This window comes from Prinia subflava, chromosome 2 (genome assembly GCF_021018805.1).
Source record: "Prinia subflava isolate CZ2003 ecotype Zambia chromosome 2, Cam_Psub_1.2, whole genome shotgun sequence".
Classification (NCBI taxonomy): domain Eukaryota; kingdom Metazoa; phylum Chordata; class Aves; order Passeriformes; family Cisticolidae; genus Prinia; species Prinia subflava.
The window spans coordinates 100,279,962-100,298,148 of NC_086248.1; the positions used below are offsets into that span (position 1 = coordinate 100,279,962).

Genomic DNA, 18,187 nt, shown 5'->3' on the forward strand with positions numbered 1-18,187 from the left:
CATCTTGTGTCTTGTTGCTTCAAGACTGCCTAGACCAATAACTGCTGAAGAATTCCTTGCACACTTCCCAAAGGGGACTGCATCTCAGAAAGCCAACTTTATCTTGATGTCTTAGCTCAACAGAGCAATATCTCCTTTGGAGTGACTTGTCTGATGTATTGAGGCCTAGAAATCAGCTGGAAGGGAGCATAAGTTAACCTCTTGACATGTCATCCGAAAAAGTAATGTGCTTGGATGGAAATTTCAACAGCTACCTGAATATAATTCATTAAAGTTATTGTCAAGAAGAGATAATAAGAAAGCAGTTATGTAGTTCCAGCAATAAGCTACTGAGTGCTTAAAATGTAATGATAGATGTTTCATGCATTTTAATAGACATAAATGCAAAATGTCCTAGATACAGAATAAGTGCTTTTAATATAAGTAACTGCTCATCAGTGACATGCACTGGGTAGATGTTTTTAATGTTATCAGCTCTTCAAAAAAAGGGCACATTGAAAAATGAATTACTCTTATAACATTAATGAAGAATAATGTTGCAGCTAAGAGCTTGCTTGGCTCTTTCATCAAGACTGAACTTAGGAAACGATGCCTTGCTGCAGAGAAGTGAAGCAAGGATAAAAGAGCCACCGTTCTGAAACAGCCATGGAGCTAAAACTAATACACACTCACACAAAGGTTTTTTGCAGATACAGTAAAGGAGAGGCCATCAAAATGCCACAGATGACTCAGAAAATGGATTTGGTGAACTTGTTTATACTAATAGGTGGACAACTTCATTTCTGTGCTACATATGGAAAGGACAAAAGCTCTATACCCATGTACCCATCTGTCTATAATACTGTCTATAACCAGATTTCACTGGTGTTAGTGCTGAAAGAGTAAAATAATTCCTTACCAGGAATTTATTCCAGACTTCCAGCAGAAAAAAATATAGACGTATCAAAATAATTTTGATTTATGCAAAATTTTGGTTTGGCACCCTTGTAATTTTTCATTTCTTTCTTTGATTGAAGAAGAGGGAGCCAAACATTCCCTGAGCAACTTGGCTCTCCTTGCCACACAAAAGCTGAAAAATAGGATCAGATCTGACTCTCACTGAAATTAGTTGCATTTTTTCAGTCATTTAGAAGTAGTATCTATTAATATGAGAGGGACAGACATAAACTTGGCAATTCCCCTCAACATATGCCAGACCTACTGCAATGCTCACTGGCTGCAGTAGCGAGAACCAGACTCCCCCTTCCAGTTTCACTCTCTTTGATTCTGTTTCCCCTTTCTCTTATTTTTTACCAAATGCATGTCCATTCTATTAAAAAAAAGAATCACAAATACTTATTCTATGAGTTCTTTACAGGTGTATATTAGGACAGAACGACAGCTGTGAGCCTGTGATGTACTGATCAGAAAAGCAGAATCTACCTGCAGAGAGATGGCAATTTGGTTGGTTTTCCTTGAAAAGTTGTTGAGATAACACAGCACCACTGTGTTGGAGTCCATGTTTCCATGAATCCTCCACAGAGAGTGAAATGTGAAGGGATTGAATTAAAACCTTTAGAAAAATTAGAATATATAAAGCCATATATGCATAAAGTAGAAATCTAAGCCTCAGTTTTAAGCTTCACATACCCTAAGTGCCTAGCTGTTAGTGTAGAAGTACAGAGCTTCAGGCCTAGTGATAGAGTTTAGACACAACAAAAATAGAGTACTGTTTATAACTTTTGGTATGAATTTTGCACAAATAAGATAAAGTTTTTTACATGTGTTAAGATAGAGTTTTTCACATAACAAGATAGAATTTTTACGCACAATAAGATAGAACTTTTATGCTAGTAAGACAGAGTTTTTGCACTGATAGATATGCTATATGTGTAGGTTTTTGATGCTGCTTTTCATAGTTTTTCGTAGTTTTATGAACTTAGAAAGTTGCACCTAGATTGGGTAGTGTGTAGATAAAGATATAAATATGCATTTGTGACTTATGGATAAAAGCCTCTGGGTTGGAAGTGATGGTATTGATTGATCAATCTGATCTATTGATCCAACCTCTACCTTCTGCAGCCTGAGGAAGGAGCCTTGCTAGGGAGCCGGATGGGATTCTAAAGGTAGCACCTATTGCAGCCTTTGTGGCTGGGATCAGGGCCCGGGGTCCCGTCCCTTCCCTTTCCCCCTTGTGGCATTTGCCCCTGAACTCTGTTCGGGGCTGCCGGGGACTCTTTGAGGGTCCGGGACTCCGGGACCCCTTCTTGGCTCTGTGACCCTGGGACCCTCTTCCTGTCCCTGTGATCCCTGCGGCCGGGAACTCTGCGTGGGATTTGGGACCTTAGGACCTCCTTCCTGTCACTACGATCCCGCAGCTGGGAACTCTGCAGGGTTTGGGATCCCTCAGTGCCATGGCGACCCTGCGGCCGGGGACTCTGTGCGGGTCCTGAATCTCGGGACCTTTCCTGTCCCTGCGATCCCCGCAGCCGGGACCCCTGTCTGGGATTTGTGATCTCGTGATCCCTTTCTGTTATTGCGACCCCACGGCCAGAAACCCTGTTTGGGGTCAGGAGCTGAAGGCTGTTTTACCCTAAGGCTGGAATGTTATGTTTAATTCCATGTTAAGACTACTGTTTATTCTGGAATTTTATTTCTAAGACTTTATACTCATATACTTTATACTCATAACTGATTGTGACACTGTAAGACTGCTCATTTAGGACTCTTGCACCTTCAGATACATGCTTTCATATAATAAACAATTCTGTTTACGACCTTAAAATGTTCTTAGACCTTTAAGACCTATAACCCGTAGAAACAGCCTTGGCACCACTGCATTACTAAGGCTTTGTTTTTGGAAAAAGTCCTATTCACTTAATAGATTTAAATGCTTTCTGAGGAAAATTATTAATGATTTTACTATCTTTTTGTACAGTTCTTTTTGGAAAAAAATAAAAACAAACCTATTTTCATTTCTGAAAATAAGTCTTCTAAACAGGTATTTTCAGTTCCTGAAAATAGGTCTTCAAACTGTAGTATCACAATAGAAAGACTGAAGTGTTTCTCCATAGAATTTTAATTTATAATTATAATTATAATGTTATAGTTATATTATAATTATATTATATAATATTATAATTATAATGTTTTCTGCAAACATATTAATAAATGTTCCTCTCAAGAACAGTATATCTTAGAAACAGAGAGTCCTAAGAAACAAAGGTGGAAAGAGCAAAGAAAGTGTTTTTAATGAAGTAGTATTTTTAATTTGTGTATAAATTTAGAGACATTATCAACTCACCAGTTACTGTTATGTTTTATTAATACTGAATGCCAACAATGATTTTCTTTTTTTCAAGAGCTACAGACCAAAATTTCTGGTCAGAAAACTCTTATTACTAATTAAAGGAAAAGAAAAAAAAAAAGGAAATTCACAATGCTTAGTGAATATGAAAGTGCCAGCTTAATTAATGGCTTACCCTAATTTGACTTGATTTGTCAGTTAATCAAGAAGGTTTTCTGAGAATTTGTTGAAATATTGGCTTGTGTCATCTGCTGCCATCTGTGTATTAACACTCTAATTTTCGTGGAATCTGATTACAAAGTTTAGAATGACTGTATACAACCCAGTTGATGATAGTTTTTTTGTTTTTTTTTTTTTTTTTTTTTTTTTGCAGCCTAATGTTTCTGTGAGTCTGTGATTACTTTCACTAGCAATTTCCTGTATCTCTGAATACAGGGTATAAACTAGTGATGAAATAATTAGGGAAAGAAGTTGCAAATTAAGCTGGGAAATGGCACATAAGACCAGCTAGTTCAGCACTGTGCTTTCAAGAGCAGCACAGAAAAGCAGAACTGCTCTGTGGTAATTACTACTGTAGCACAGCCACAGCTTCCAATGATGGGCATGTTTGGGACTTCTGGAACTGCAAAAACAGCCTTATCTCAGACAGTCCTTGATGTATTTCCATTTAATTTAAAAATCAATTTATTAGCTGTATAATCATATATTTATAAAAATACATTCATATTCTTTCAGGTGTTTTTTTCCTAGCATGCCTAGCTGCCCCATGTAGGAAAGCTAATCCATACTTGTAACCCCCCGCCCCCCCGCTTTGCAGTGACCTGTATTTTCCCCATTTCAGTTAATCATGAGGAACGGGAACTGAGCACACACGGAGCGTTCAGGAAGCAGATAAACCATGACTGCATAATAGCATCATGCTGCTTTCTCTTCAGGTCTTACCTCCTCTCTCCACAGCTACTTCCATCTGTGGGAATTTCTGATCACTTCTGAGCATTGAGCTTTTTCACAAGAGCTATTTACAATGACTGCACAATTTCTTCAGCTCAGTGCCACCACATTCCACTGCTGTGCTCACATAATTAAGGTGACTTTCTTCTAGCATGAATTACTTTGTGCATATTGCTGTTTAATTCCACCTACCACTTTCCTGTGCACTCATTCAGCATTTTGGAGCCCCTCAGAAAATGCTCAAACATGGCATTAAATTTGATTTTCTTAAATAATCCCATTGCATTTGCAAATAATATCATCTCAGTGTTCATCTTTGTCTCTCAATCGCTTATGAATGTGTTAGCAGAGATTCCTGTGGGAGCAGTAGGGAGCAGAGTTTTACTCTGGAATGACTGCCACAGCAGCCCAGTTCACTAATATGAATGACATTACATTAGTCTTTATATATTCTTCTCCAGAAGAAAATATTATTCAATTCCTTTGCTATTACTGATTAGAACAGGATTCCTTATTATCCCTGCAAGATTTGACTGTAACACCCACTTTCTGTCATGGGAAAAAATGTGAGGATAATTTAAATCACCACTCCTGAAGTGTGATTAAGTCATCTTGCTTCTCAAAAGCTAAAAGAAGAAAACTTAAAAGTAAAATAAGAAAAATTTAGGACCTGCTATACATGAAAAACTTACTTTCAAGTGCTTCTTCCCATTAAAATATTTAAAAGGCCTAGCCTACTTTTTTCTGAAAAGTCCTTTTATGAAAGATTTGCAAGGACCAGTATGAGCTAGACACATATAGCTCCCTTGCATATAAATTAGGATTTATTAACTCAAGTTTATTCTTGCATCCAGCACACGCTGGAGGCTGCTTTGTCCCTGTTGGTAAAATGAGAGGCTACATGCTTGCAGCAATCTCTGCTTTCCTACCCTCCAAGAGTCCTCTTGTCATATTTAGTATTTTACAGGATCTCCCACCCCCTGTTCCCTTTCAGAGCTCAGGCTGAAGGATTAGAGGGAACAACTTCAGTCCACTTCAGGCTGTTCCCTTGGGCTTTGCTTGTGAAACTTTGGCAGCATTCCAGTGCTCAAAGCTCATTGATACATAACTACACTGGCACTGACTCAGACAGCCCCAAATATCCACCAAACAGACAACTATCTATATCTGGCATGGCAAAAATTAAAGTATACACTGAAAAATCACAAATGGAAAGTCTATTACTTTTCAGCAATCTTAAAGGAGTTTCCGAAAACATTTAAGTGGTAGTGCTAAAAAAAGTCTTTACCTGAATGTTAAACCAATGATTTTTCACCACCAATCAGCGCAATTAATTTTCAAATTTACATAGATAGCTTTGTGTTTAAGCTCTTACTTTTGCCTTACTATGGCAGTGGTGTGCAGTGGCTATTGCACTGCACACCACTGTGTCTTGAGAAAGCCACAGATACATTACTATTGTATGATGATTAGTTAAATCAGCTACATCTTTAAAGTACCGTGGGTAGAATGTGTGACCTAAAAGACAAAAGTAAGATGAATGAACGCAAAAAAGGAAAACGTCTGTTTTCTAGTAAGAGAACTTGAAATAATATTTTACTGATGGCCTGCCAGAAGACTAATGGCAATTTTCTCCTCTGTTAGCTAAGCAAGAGCATACATAGATGAGTTTTTATAAAGAATAAGTACAGAAGAAATAAACTTTATTGCTGTCCTTCATGCAGGCTGAAAGCACCAACAGAGCAAAGCCCTCAGTTCCCAGCAGCCAACTCTGAAAGTTTTGTCAGGGAGAAAGTAAAGATCATAGACTCTTAAATGGTCAGCCAGCATATATAAAACCTTTATTTTCACTTTAATGAAGGCTTGAGGTTTTTTTGTTGCTGATCTGATTGTCTCCCATGCCCCAGCTAAGCAGGTTCAGGCAGGAATCTTACCACTAGCTTTGACAAATTAAATGTGTAAGATTATTCTGAAGATTTCTTCATAATAAGCTAGTTGATTCAAGTTTTCTTATGCTCTTTATTAGTTCAAGATTTGTTAATAACTATAACTGGATAAGGAAGGGGTAAAAATGGAAACTTTTTAGATAACTTGAGCATTTCCCTGCAAAATTTCTGTGCTAACCAAAGGCTTGAGATGAGAAATCAGTATATCACAAGAATTATTTTCTTAATCACTCAGTGAGAGAACTCATTCTTGGAAGTCCAGTGTGCCTTCATTGTTACCTTCTCAGAGTCCTCCTTCAAGCTATACTACATCCATGTGAAATTTCCCAAAAAGCTGCAACTTAATGTGAATTTCAAACCTTTATTATCTCATGTGAATGGCCCAAAACCACAGCATCCCCTTAGCTGGCATCTCTTAATATGTATCCTCTTCATGATGCTCAGTGGCTTTTCCTCATGCCTGAAATTCCCTAAAATTGGGCATCAGATATTTCCTAGATTCAACATCCAGCTTGCTTCATAAGCCTAATTCAGAAGAGAATAATTGTGATGTACATAACTGAAGGTGCGCGCATTTACCCAGAAACCTTTCCAACATTTCTCTTCAGTTGTCTGAAATATCACTTCCTTAATTGATATAGATTAAACATTCCACATCTCAAGAAGTGATGTTTCTGCCTTTCTGTTCATAACATGTACTTTTCCAGGATGCTGTTGCTTAGATGTCAGCCAGATGACTTCGTTTTGGGATAGCATAAATCTATGTTGCTGAAAAAAGCAATGTACTATTTCTACTAGAGGTTGTTTTTCTACTGTCCCTGCATCATCCTGCCTCCCCCTCATCCTGTTTTGTTCTACAACAGGTGTCAGAAAACTGCAGAAAGTCAAAATTAATAATTTTGTTGGTGGGTCACTTTAGTCAAATTCATCACATAGACTCTTGAACCTTTTGTGCTGGCAACAGAGCAATGGACAATGTAAGAGCAGGACCAGCAGACAGGAAGAGAGTTAGAAGAACACAGTTTTTAAAATAAATGACGGGTTTTTTTAGAGACAGATGAAATTCTACAAAACAAAAACCAAAGAATGGTACGCAAACTTTTGAAAAATTATCAACATGGCCCTGCTGGTTCCCTTTACTCTCCTACCATTCAAGAAACACCACTTTTCTCCAGAGCAGGTGAACAGGCAGACTACAGAAAGAGGTGAATGGCTTTGCAGTCTCTGCCCCAGTGAGCCAATGAATGTGTTACTCTCATAGGGCATAACCTGTGCAGCACTACTTCTTTCCACTCCAACAGAGAAAGAGAAATGAGAGGCCTCTCTTGTAACGTGCTTCTGTGGCTGTACATAATAAATTATGGGCTATTCCTTAATGACTTTAGACCTCCTGACTGTATTTACACAGGCAGGCTCTTTTACTTTCAAATCAGAACCCTCTTTCTGAACTGAGCTGTTTTCAACCTTTGTTGCAAACATAGTGCCTGGAACAAGACAGGCTGGTCTTAGTGCAGCTTCAGGACTGAGGACTGAGACTCTCCAGTGAGAATATCTGAGTAAAGCAGTAGTTTTCCCCTTTTTTGCATGCTGTCTATTAGCAACTAGGAGATTGTAATCAGAATTTGATTGAATAGGACAAGGTATGTTTTCAGTTTTGTTGCATAGCAGCAGACCCTGTTCTCAGGAAATTATATGAAAAAGGGCCTTTAAATTGGTATTAGTGAATGAGAAGGAATCAAATTACTTCCTGTTCTATATATGCAAAGTATAGGCAAAGTTTTAAAAGAATTATTTATAACTATTTCAAACTTCATGCTGCAAACAGAGGGAAGTTCCTGACTGAACTTGCAGAGAAAGTATCCTGCAGATTTGCTACATGTCCTCTATGGTAAAACTTTTTTACGTATTTTGGCTAGGCTGTCAGCCACTCTTAATGAGAAAAAGATCAAATGTCATGCAATTTATAAGCACTCTGTAAGAAAACAGGCCAAATACAAAATCTCACATTTTGGGTGGAGCTACAAAATTGAATCTTAATGATTTTCTACTGCCAAGAACAGCAAAAAAGTGAGCAAACAATATATATTCTAATAATTCTTTACACCAGATAGTAGGAAGTTAATACATGGAAATGTATTAAGAATTTGCTTATCACAGTAGATTTAGGAATATCCAAAAGAACACAGTTGAAGATTCTGGATTTTGCAATAAATAGCAGTTTTACAAGCAGTAGCTTTCAAAAGGATATGTAACCCTCATGTAAGATTTTCTGCTGCTTAAAATTCATGTGCACACTGAAGATATAACGTAATTGAACACCATTGCTGGTTCTATAATAGAAACAATTCTCCTCTTATTTACCAATAATCTGACAAAGCTACTTGGATTTGTAATATACTTTGACAAGAAAGAAATGTATCAGTAACAGATGTTTCCAAATAGAATAACTTAATCATCTGTAATGGGCACATCTGCAGAATAGGAAAATTTTAAAAGGATGAGCATAGAAAACAAGGAAAAAAGATTAAGAGCTATAGAGAACAGAGAAATGAAACGGCAAGAGAAAATAAAATGAGAGGAACAGTAAATTATATGGAGAATGGGTGAATAACTAGATAGACACAAGAACGAGAGGTGCATGTAAATACAACCACTGAAGGGGCACTTTGCTGGAAGAACAAACAGAAAACCTTCCAAGCCCAGGAAACTCTTCTTAATTTATAAAGGTGGACACCTAGCTTGCAAACCTTGTTCACATATTCCCTGGGGAATTGTGCACATATTTACTACCATGGTACTCTCTGCTCCTGAAATCCTACAATAATTCATAATCCTTTCTTCTGACAGTCCTATAGAATTCAGTGTCATTGCTCTGTGAGTTACTGCCAACAGAAGCAAAGCTGAATACTAGAAAACTAATCTAAGTGTCCCCTGCACTGTGTCCCACAAGCTGAGCAAGCTTTCACAGCACCATTCAAAAATGTGTCCTGTATTTTTTCATTTTGAACAAAAGTATCAGACTGGGAAATGAGAGACAGCTATTTACCAATTAATATTATTAGTGGTATAATGCATCAATTAATTAAAAAAAAAACCCTACAGTACTACTTGGCTAACCCATATAAAATTATAGAAAATTTATTTTCAGAAATGATATAATAATAATAATAATAATAATAATAATAATAATAATAATGCCTCACAATCCAAAAAATGAAATAATATGAAGGACTGCAGATATCAGTGACAAAAGCATTTTGAATATCAAAACCAGCAGCCTTTATGGCTACCTGGTTTTTTTCAGATACTAATATTTTGGAATCATTAAAACTGAAAAAAAAAATCTAATTTAAGTCAAGATTGTAGCGTTTAAGGTTACAACAGTGAAAAATATGAAAATATAGCACACCTGGTTTTGCTCACAAGTTATTCAGAAACTGTTATTGAACCGCAGTGAAAATTGTGCTGGGTTGAAGTTCTGTCTCTAAGAAATACTAGGGAAAAATTCCCATTCAGTTCAATAGGATTCACAACTATTTATAATTTATGCTTGATAGTTTGCAATTCAGTGGTAACAATTCCTTCTTTGGAGGGGAGAAATATTTTGGGGCATATATATATATATATATATATATATAAATATTATTTATTCTTAGGCAATTTTTAAGGATTAGTTTATCAAGTCTGTATATAATGTAGAAAACCTCTACAGAGATCAACTTATTTTTTACAGAATTATCAATGTCAAAAAATGCTGTTACATTCATTTTATTTAAAACGACAGAGTTCACTGCAGTCCTATTTTTAAATGCGTTTCTCACCCTATGAACACTAATACAGAAACCACAGCAGCTGTTTCTGTTCATCAAACAGGTTTTCTCCTTTCTCCTGGTGTCAGCCCCAGCAATGACCTACATGTACCTGCAATTGAAATGGACTATTTAATTCACTGCCTGACGGACAATTTGATTTCATAAACTTGTAGCCTTGAAGAACCCAATGAAGTTATTTAAGGATGTAGAAACCCAACATTTCAGCAATGTTATTTTCTGACTGACATGAGACAGAATTTCTAGGGATGTATGGTTTTATGGGCATATCAATCTTCTAACCTAGCACAAAATATTTAACATGCCACATATTGTTAATGAAACACAAGTTTAATAGTGACCTGATATCTGATTAACATTTTAACATTTTGAAATATTCTTTCCTTCAGACAAGGAAGACCCCAAAATGCCACCTCTTCTGCAAGACAGGACATCAGCTAAAGGTGAAGGGATGACCATGTGTAGAAAATGTTGGTGCCATAATCTTAGCTCTGTCAGCCAACACTTATGCATTTGATCTGCAGAGAGCGGAAGACAGGCTTCAGCAGAAAGTGAGAGGAGGAAGAAGTGCAGTATTTTATTCCCTGTGTTTATAATTCACAGCAGGAGAAGGTGCTTACATTTTCATTTTTCCTCTCTCAAGCTTGTTGATGTTCAGCTAAAGTTTTTGATTTTTTTTTAAATTGTCTCTCCACATTCAAACCAGATACCTTCATCCTGACCTTAACTCTGTTATACATGACTCTCAGTCCCAAAACTGAGGTTATATTAACAGAACTAATATCTAAGTAACAGAAATAGGAAATAGCAAAAAAGTTTTTCAATCGTGAAAACCAGATTTACTTCTATCAACCTAAAATGAAGATTGATACATATCCAACTCTCAGCAGAAAGAGGAGAGCTATTCAACTATCACAGTGTTTAGCAACTTTAATTCTCCAGTTCTGGATGCTGTTGCTTTGAAACAAATTGTGTCCCACTAAACCCAGTTATATTGTCTAATAAGCATTTTTAAAGACTACTTAGAGCAATCATTCTCCATAATCTAAACATGAGGCTATAGAAACTGCTCATGAAACATCTGGTTGCTGAAAAACTCCAGTGCAGATAAGAAATCATTGTGGTACTTACCATACTGAAAGCTCACAAAACCCTGCTCAGTACACACAAGCACCACAGGGAGAAGGAACTAATCACCCAAGTTCATTTCTAACAACAAAACCACTATAAACAAACTGTAAAGAGAAATAACTTATGAGTATTTTATGCCAAGGATATTTGTAGAGAGGTTATGTTGCTTCTGTATGAGACCAAGAACTTATAACCAACCAGCAGATAACATAACCCAGTAGACACATTGCTCCTCTTTGCAATCCTCTAATTAAAGGCTTATTTGTGTTTGCAGATTCTCTTTTGATCCAAAACTTGCTTAGAAATGAAACTTGGAAACCATTTAAGTTTATCTTTGACACATCATTTAATCCAAAAGAGATTTTAAAATGAGAACACCTGTTATATTGTGGCTTTCTTCCTAGGGGGTTTCCTTACATCAGTTTTCTTTCCTTCTGTTTTCAGAGGGATTTTCTGATTTTATTAAGGAAGTTAAGAAAAAAAGCAATATTGCTTTTCCTAGGAAAAAAAAAAACCAGCAGTAGACAACATCATTACAGTTCTGCCCAAAAAGCTGCTTATCTTACACTTGTTTTTTTCCTAATTGAGATTTCATTAGTAGAAAAGAATAGTGTCCTGTGGCAGACCAAGAAAATGCTTCTGAGATTTTTCATGATTTCATATATTTTAGTAAGTGGAAACAGGAAATATTTGTGTTTATAAGTGAGAATCTTATACTCTTTTATTATTTTCTTTTTAATATGAGGACGATATCTTTATGCCTTGGTGATTATAAGCATTTCCTTTATTATATGGAAATCTCTCTGAATTTAAGAACATTTTAAATTAAACACTTGCCTCAAGATTTTTTTTGTTTTTTAATACAAATCCTGTGGTTTTGTCTTGTAAAAATTATTAATTGAAAAATCTATTAGCAAACGACACATTAAGAATAACTTCAAATCCTTGTTTTTCAATATGGGTTATAAAACTATTAAGGAATGTTATGTTAATATATTTTAACTCTTACCAACTACAAATTAAACCTGTGTAGTTTGTTGTTTACCTTTTTTTTCCTATTTTCATAAAGACAGTCCCCTGGACTGCAAAACCTGTTAGAAATGGAAACAAAAAAACAACCCAAAACTCAAATCTACCATACTTACTATCAATAATTTTGTTGACACCATTCAGGAATTCCATAGACTCAAAATAAAATCACAGTCCTTTTTCTCCTTTCAGAATATAGCCTCTTAATCCAAATAATATCAGAGAAGTTAAAATTTAGTCCATTCATCTGGCAAATGTTTCCCTCTGTTTCATAAACATGCATATCACAGAAAAAAATTGTTCAAATCAAGAATTTTTAACATAATTAGCGTGTAAAAAATCATCATAGAAATATGGTCATTCATTCTCAGACTTAATAATGTCCTTATTGCAATGCATCACATTTCCATAAATTGAAGACTTAGGGAAACCAAATTGTGCTATAACCAGCCAGTAAATACAGGCAATTGTCAAAGGGGATTGTAAAATAGAAATTTTTGTAGTAAAAACTATTATGTTCCAACAAGTTAACTGCAAGTTGAAGGTAAAATATCAGGAAAATTTGAAGGAGGAGATGGGGGAAAAATGTGTAACAGCTTATCAGAAATGCTGGTTCAAAGATTCTATGGCTACTGTAAATATAAATTAGCCTATCTAGAATAATACAGTACTACAGGTACCATTTCCTCTAGGCTTGTTTACAAGCTGTAGAATGCTTCCTTTCTAATATTCCAGGTAATGTCATGTCCCATGGGAAGGAAAAAAACAAGTGCTAAAGTATATGATGACTTTTTACACAATGATAATTAATAATCACATTTCATTAATAAATTATCAAATGCTTGCAAGCTGTCGACAATTTTTGTCATTCTAGTTTGCATATTTTATAATGGTGGAATAACATTTTAAAAAGTTTGAATAGGCACTTACTGGAATTACAGTTAATCCTGATACAGTCTAGATGGGGAAGAATAGATGAAAAATGAAAATTTATCCTTCAAGGTAATAGCTGCAGACATCCAATAAAATCACAGTCCACCCTTCCGGGGACAGACACATGCAAATATGGCCACTCCATGTCATCAGTCTTTACATAGTGTTATAACCCGGATATACTGCGAAAAGTCTTTACCAATAGAAACGACAAATAGGGTAAAAATGGCCAATTTCAAACAAAGCTACATGGTGACAAATCTAAGTGAAAAATCAGGATTAAAAGTCAAAGATGCTTAACTGAGGCAGGCTGCAGCTTTCTCCCCATCTGTGAAAGAACAGGTAATTTCTCTCAGTGCAATTAGAAAGTGCTCCGTCACAATGGGTAATAGAGCAGGCCAGGCCACAATCAGACACCTTGGACAATATGTGGATAGTATAACCTCAAAGGCTTATCTTCAAAAGCTAAGGACTGACACACAGAGCTCATCACCCAGACCCAGAAATAAGGGGCTGTGGGTTTACATATCCTTTGTGTCTAGATTTTAGAAATGACCAGTGACTACTTTAAAGTTATAATAATACAGAGGGGGGAAAAAAATTCCCATATTTATAAGCACTAGAGAATGAAGAGAATCTTTTCTATTTTAGGATTGTTTTCTTGCCTAACTAAATAAATAAACAAATAAACAAACAAATAAATAAGAGTAAGGAAAAAAAAGGGTGGTGTTGGAGAAGGATCAATATAGTTAGGGCATGAATTTATTTACTTTTTATTGATTTTTCAGAACTACACAATTAGGCAGGGGGTGGTGTTTTGTATGTAAAGGAATAACCTGATCTGTGCATGACCTCTGCTAGGCTACCTGCATCCATTTATTACTTAAAAAAACCAAACCAAAACAAAACCAAAAAACAAACCCCAAACCCTACACCACGCTACTTGGTTTGTACGGCTACTCCTGGTTTACACCTTTGAGGAACATGTATACCATCAAACCTAGATTTTGTTTCCATATAGCTGAGTTTGTCATGTGTCGTCAACCGCATCAGAAAAGTGGTTGCAAACAGCCGAGGAGCAGCACCCGCACACCCCCTTTACAGAAAGGCTCGGAGCCTCCCGCCGTGGCAGCCCTGCAGGAGGGGCCAGGCACGGAGGGGTCACCCGCCACACCCTTTCTTTACTCCTCTGTCTCCCTCCTCACCGCTAAACACCAGGGCAGCGTTTCAGTGAGCGACACTTGGATGAGGTGGAGGGTCAGGTGGTTATTTTCTTATGCCCCACTGCCCACCGGTGCTTTCTAAATCCATGACTAAAGCAATAAAATACTTAATTCCCTTTAAAAACAGCAGCCGCCTGAATGGGAATAGCTGCATGGGACGTGCGTTTTCCTGAGAATGTTCTGTTTCAGGTCCTGACTTGGACGTATTCATAAGGGTGGCAGAAGCACTTTTATTTCTTTATTTACTTTTTTATTTTTAAACTAGAGAAAACTATAGCCTGACTTTGTGTCTATCATATTTTAAACAAGGAAACAATTTTTTTTTCTTTTTCTGTAAAAGGGCTTGTGCCTCCTGTGTTCACAAGGCTGTTTGCTGAGGGCCGCAGTCTTTGGGCATTGAAGGGTTGTGTTATCGTTCGATACTACACAAATACCACTACAGAATTGTTCAAAAAAGAGGAGATGGATTTAATATAGATTTGACACCTAAAAAAAGGAGACCAAGAAATCCATCAGTGGGAGTATCTAACTGCAACATTTTCAGTGTTTAAACCAGAAAGTCTTTGATATATTTGCATGTCCTAGATTAATTGGTAGGAGTAAAACTGAGCTGACCTACATATATATTGTTTCTGCTTGCTCATTGAAATTGTGGAATTGCTATTCTGAAGAAATTGTGGAGGGAGACCAATCTTCACAATGAAAAAAAACTTTAGCCGAAAAATACCACTGATGAACTTGTCTTCTTTTTTTAGTATACACAACAGTACAAAAATATTGTGATGGGTAATGTTAAGACTAAATAAAGAATACAAAAATGAAAAAGAAAACAAAATAAATTGTAATAATGGCTGTGTATTTGTGTACATATGCAAATGCCGTGTTGACGTGTTTATATATCATTTCAGTTTACTTTTAATGTTAAAACAGGCTTCATAAATGTTTGCAAGCAAAAAGAAAAATGTAAAGAAAATGTTAATTTCTTGAAGGAAGAGGTTGTTACCTAGGTTGACCGTTAGCTTAACCCGTCCTGCATCCAGCTCTAACCGAAGGGTATCTGCAGATTCCCTGGAAGTTGTCGCCATTAGAATGCCATAAGCTCGCTGAGACCTGAACCTTAAAGAAACATCTTCGGCCTCTGTGTGCATCACAACAGGAAGCTGTATTTTCATAAACATACTTCCATCATAGCTTAAAATTGTTGCCTCTGGAAACACAAAGGAGAAAATCAGTTGTTAAAGAATTATGCTCTGTCTACTGAAACTCCTTAAAGGTAAGATGGTAAATGTATATTCAGTCAGCATGACACAGAAAAACTAGATATTGCTTTTCATTATTATTACTGGGAGACACAAAGGAAGTCAGATTTGGGGATTTTAGGATTTGTTTGGATTTGTTTTGTTGTTGAGTGGCATATCTTGGTGATTTTTAAAGAAAATAAATTGTTCTTTAATGACCCAGCCAGTCACGTGTGGATCTTCAAGGAGATCAGTAAAACCACCTGTAAAGCAATCAAGACAGGCCTGTACTGCTCAAAATAGGTCAGATGAGTAAAAGGTATTCAGGTAACCTTAACAGTGTAACAAAAGTCCATGCCTGATTGTCATTTTCCTAGATAATCACCTTAGGATGCTTCATGTATAAACCTACTGGCATTGCTACAGCCGTGGCTTGCAATTGTCATACAGTGAGCAAAAATCCTCCTGAAATGTGTGACTGTCCCCAGCATGCCCTTTGGATGAGGCACAGGTTTTTCCATGACTACAAAAGCCATAGTACGGACTCCAAAACGCTTGTATGAACACTATGACAATCTCAGCACGAGGATTGAGACTGGAATTGGCATATTGAGGGTAACATTTTAAAACCCCCAAGACGAGCAAGAACTGTCACTTTCAGACATTCCAGGAAACTCTCCTGGCCAGAGGCTCTGGCACGGAGCAGTCACAGTCTGTTAGACCCCAGAGCAACCAGTCACAAGCCTTCTTTTTCCAACCTCCAGGCTGGTAATGAGAATAGTAGCAAAGAGACTGCACCTCTGCTCAGAGGGAGGCACTGCAGTTCCTAGAAAGCAAAGGAAATGCATTTCTGAAACGTATTAGTAAGTCCTTTTTGGCAGGCCAATCAAACATTGTGGGCAGAGACCATCTATGGGAAGCTTCTCTATGCTTCAATTTGCTTCAGTGTAACAGAGACCCTTATCTAAAAGCTTATTGTGGTGTCAACATGCAATAATATTTTCAAGGACTAATGCTACTGATATTATGTTAAGTAAGTATCACCACTGCTTTTGCCAAAATTGTTCCCATAGCATATCTTGTATACTGCTAAAGGCAGATCAGCTCTTCAAGACTTCCAGCCTACACGATCCATGGAAGGACAACATGTTCTCCTAATTCTGTGAGAGGCAAAACCGATGGTATTTTCCCTAAAACAATCAGAAAATGGCTTGGGTTAGGAGGAACCTTAAAGATCACCCAGTTCCACCCAGATCCACCAATGTCCCCTGCCATGGGCAGGGTCACCTCCCACTCGGTCAGGTTCCTCAGAGCCCCATCCAACATGGTCTTGAACATTCCCAGGTTCTCTGGGCAACCTTCTCCTGTGCAAAGAATTTTAAATTCCCCCAATACAAATTTGAAGAAAACAGTCTGATATTGAGAAAAAAGTGGTTACTGAGACTGTTGTGGGAATCCTCAATGTAACAGGTTATAAGACTGCATTTGCAGGTTTGATGATTTCTGACTATGCAGGTAATCATGTTTTCAGTATATTTTAAATCTAAATTTTTTTCTGTAAAGTAGATAAAATACTTAACTTGCAACAATTTGAAAAGTGATTTCGAGTCAAAGAGTTTTCAAATAACCTTCAAAGAGTAGAAGGTTATTTGTTTTTTGATAATTTGGGGATTTTATTTGTTAGTTTGAGGGTTGGGGTTTTGTGGGTTTCCTTGTTTGTTTATTAGCTTTTTGGGGGAAGTAATGAACAGGGGCTTTCAATTCCTTCCTACATCTAGCTGTCTAGTCCATGCATAAAAATTTCCCAAGATTTTTATCAAAGTATATATAATTTAGGTAAAGAATTCCAGGAAAAGACCCTAAAGTTACATGCTAATATAACAGAAAATAAAAGGTATTTTGTATTGTCAATAAAAATTCACCACATTAATGGTACGTAGGGTTTTCAAATACAGAACAAACCCAACAGTCAATAATGCTAGAGTTCTGTTGCTAACAAATTATCTTAGGATAATGTGAAAAAGAGAGCTATCAGAATCAGCACTACTACTGTTAGCCAGCTTTCCTATAACTATTTGAGATATTTTTTTTAAAATCGCAGAAAAAAGAGAAGGAACTTAACTGGAGACTTAATTGGAGATGGCCTGTGAGCAACTCCATGGTGAGCAGACCTGATGTGATTAGATACTTAATCCTCCTAAGCCATACTGTGCCGGTATTTTGAGAACAGATGTTCGAAGAACAGACCAAAGATACTGAACAGAAGAGCAAATGACTTAAAAGCTCTGGACAATGAGGGAAGCCCCCTCATGTCAACTAGCTCCTTTTAATATGTCAATATATCCTTTCCAAGGCAGAGGCTTTCTAAATATGAAAGTATCATGGGGGAGAGAAAAAGGAGAAAAAACCAACCAACCAACCAACCCCAAACCCTCTGCAAACTATCAACAAAAACAAACAAACAAAACCAAAACCAAAAAACCCAAGCAAAACCAAAACCAGAAAGAAAACAAACCAAAAATGCAAAGGCAAATGAAAAGCAACAACAAAAAAATCAAAAACAAACAAAAAACAACCCCCAAAAAATCCAAACCACAAACAAAGCAGAACCAAGCACAAA

General features: G+C 36.7%; 1 protein-coding gene across 1 annotated transcript in view; it reads right to left on the reverse strand.

The window, feature by feature from the left end:
- NRXN1 (neurexin 1) overlaps window positions 1-18,187 on the reverse strand; it is a 460,909-nt gene that overhangs the window by 375,871 nt on the left and 66,851 nt on the right. Inside the window, exon 5 of the mRNA XM_063391213.1 lies at window positions 15,333-15,536. Coding sequence (XP_063247283.1) covers window positions 15,333-15,536 — 204 coding nt within the window. The remainder of the gene's footprint in view (window positions 1-15,332; window positions 15,537-18,187) is intronic.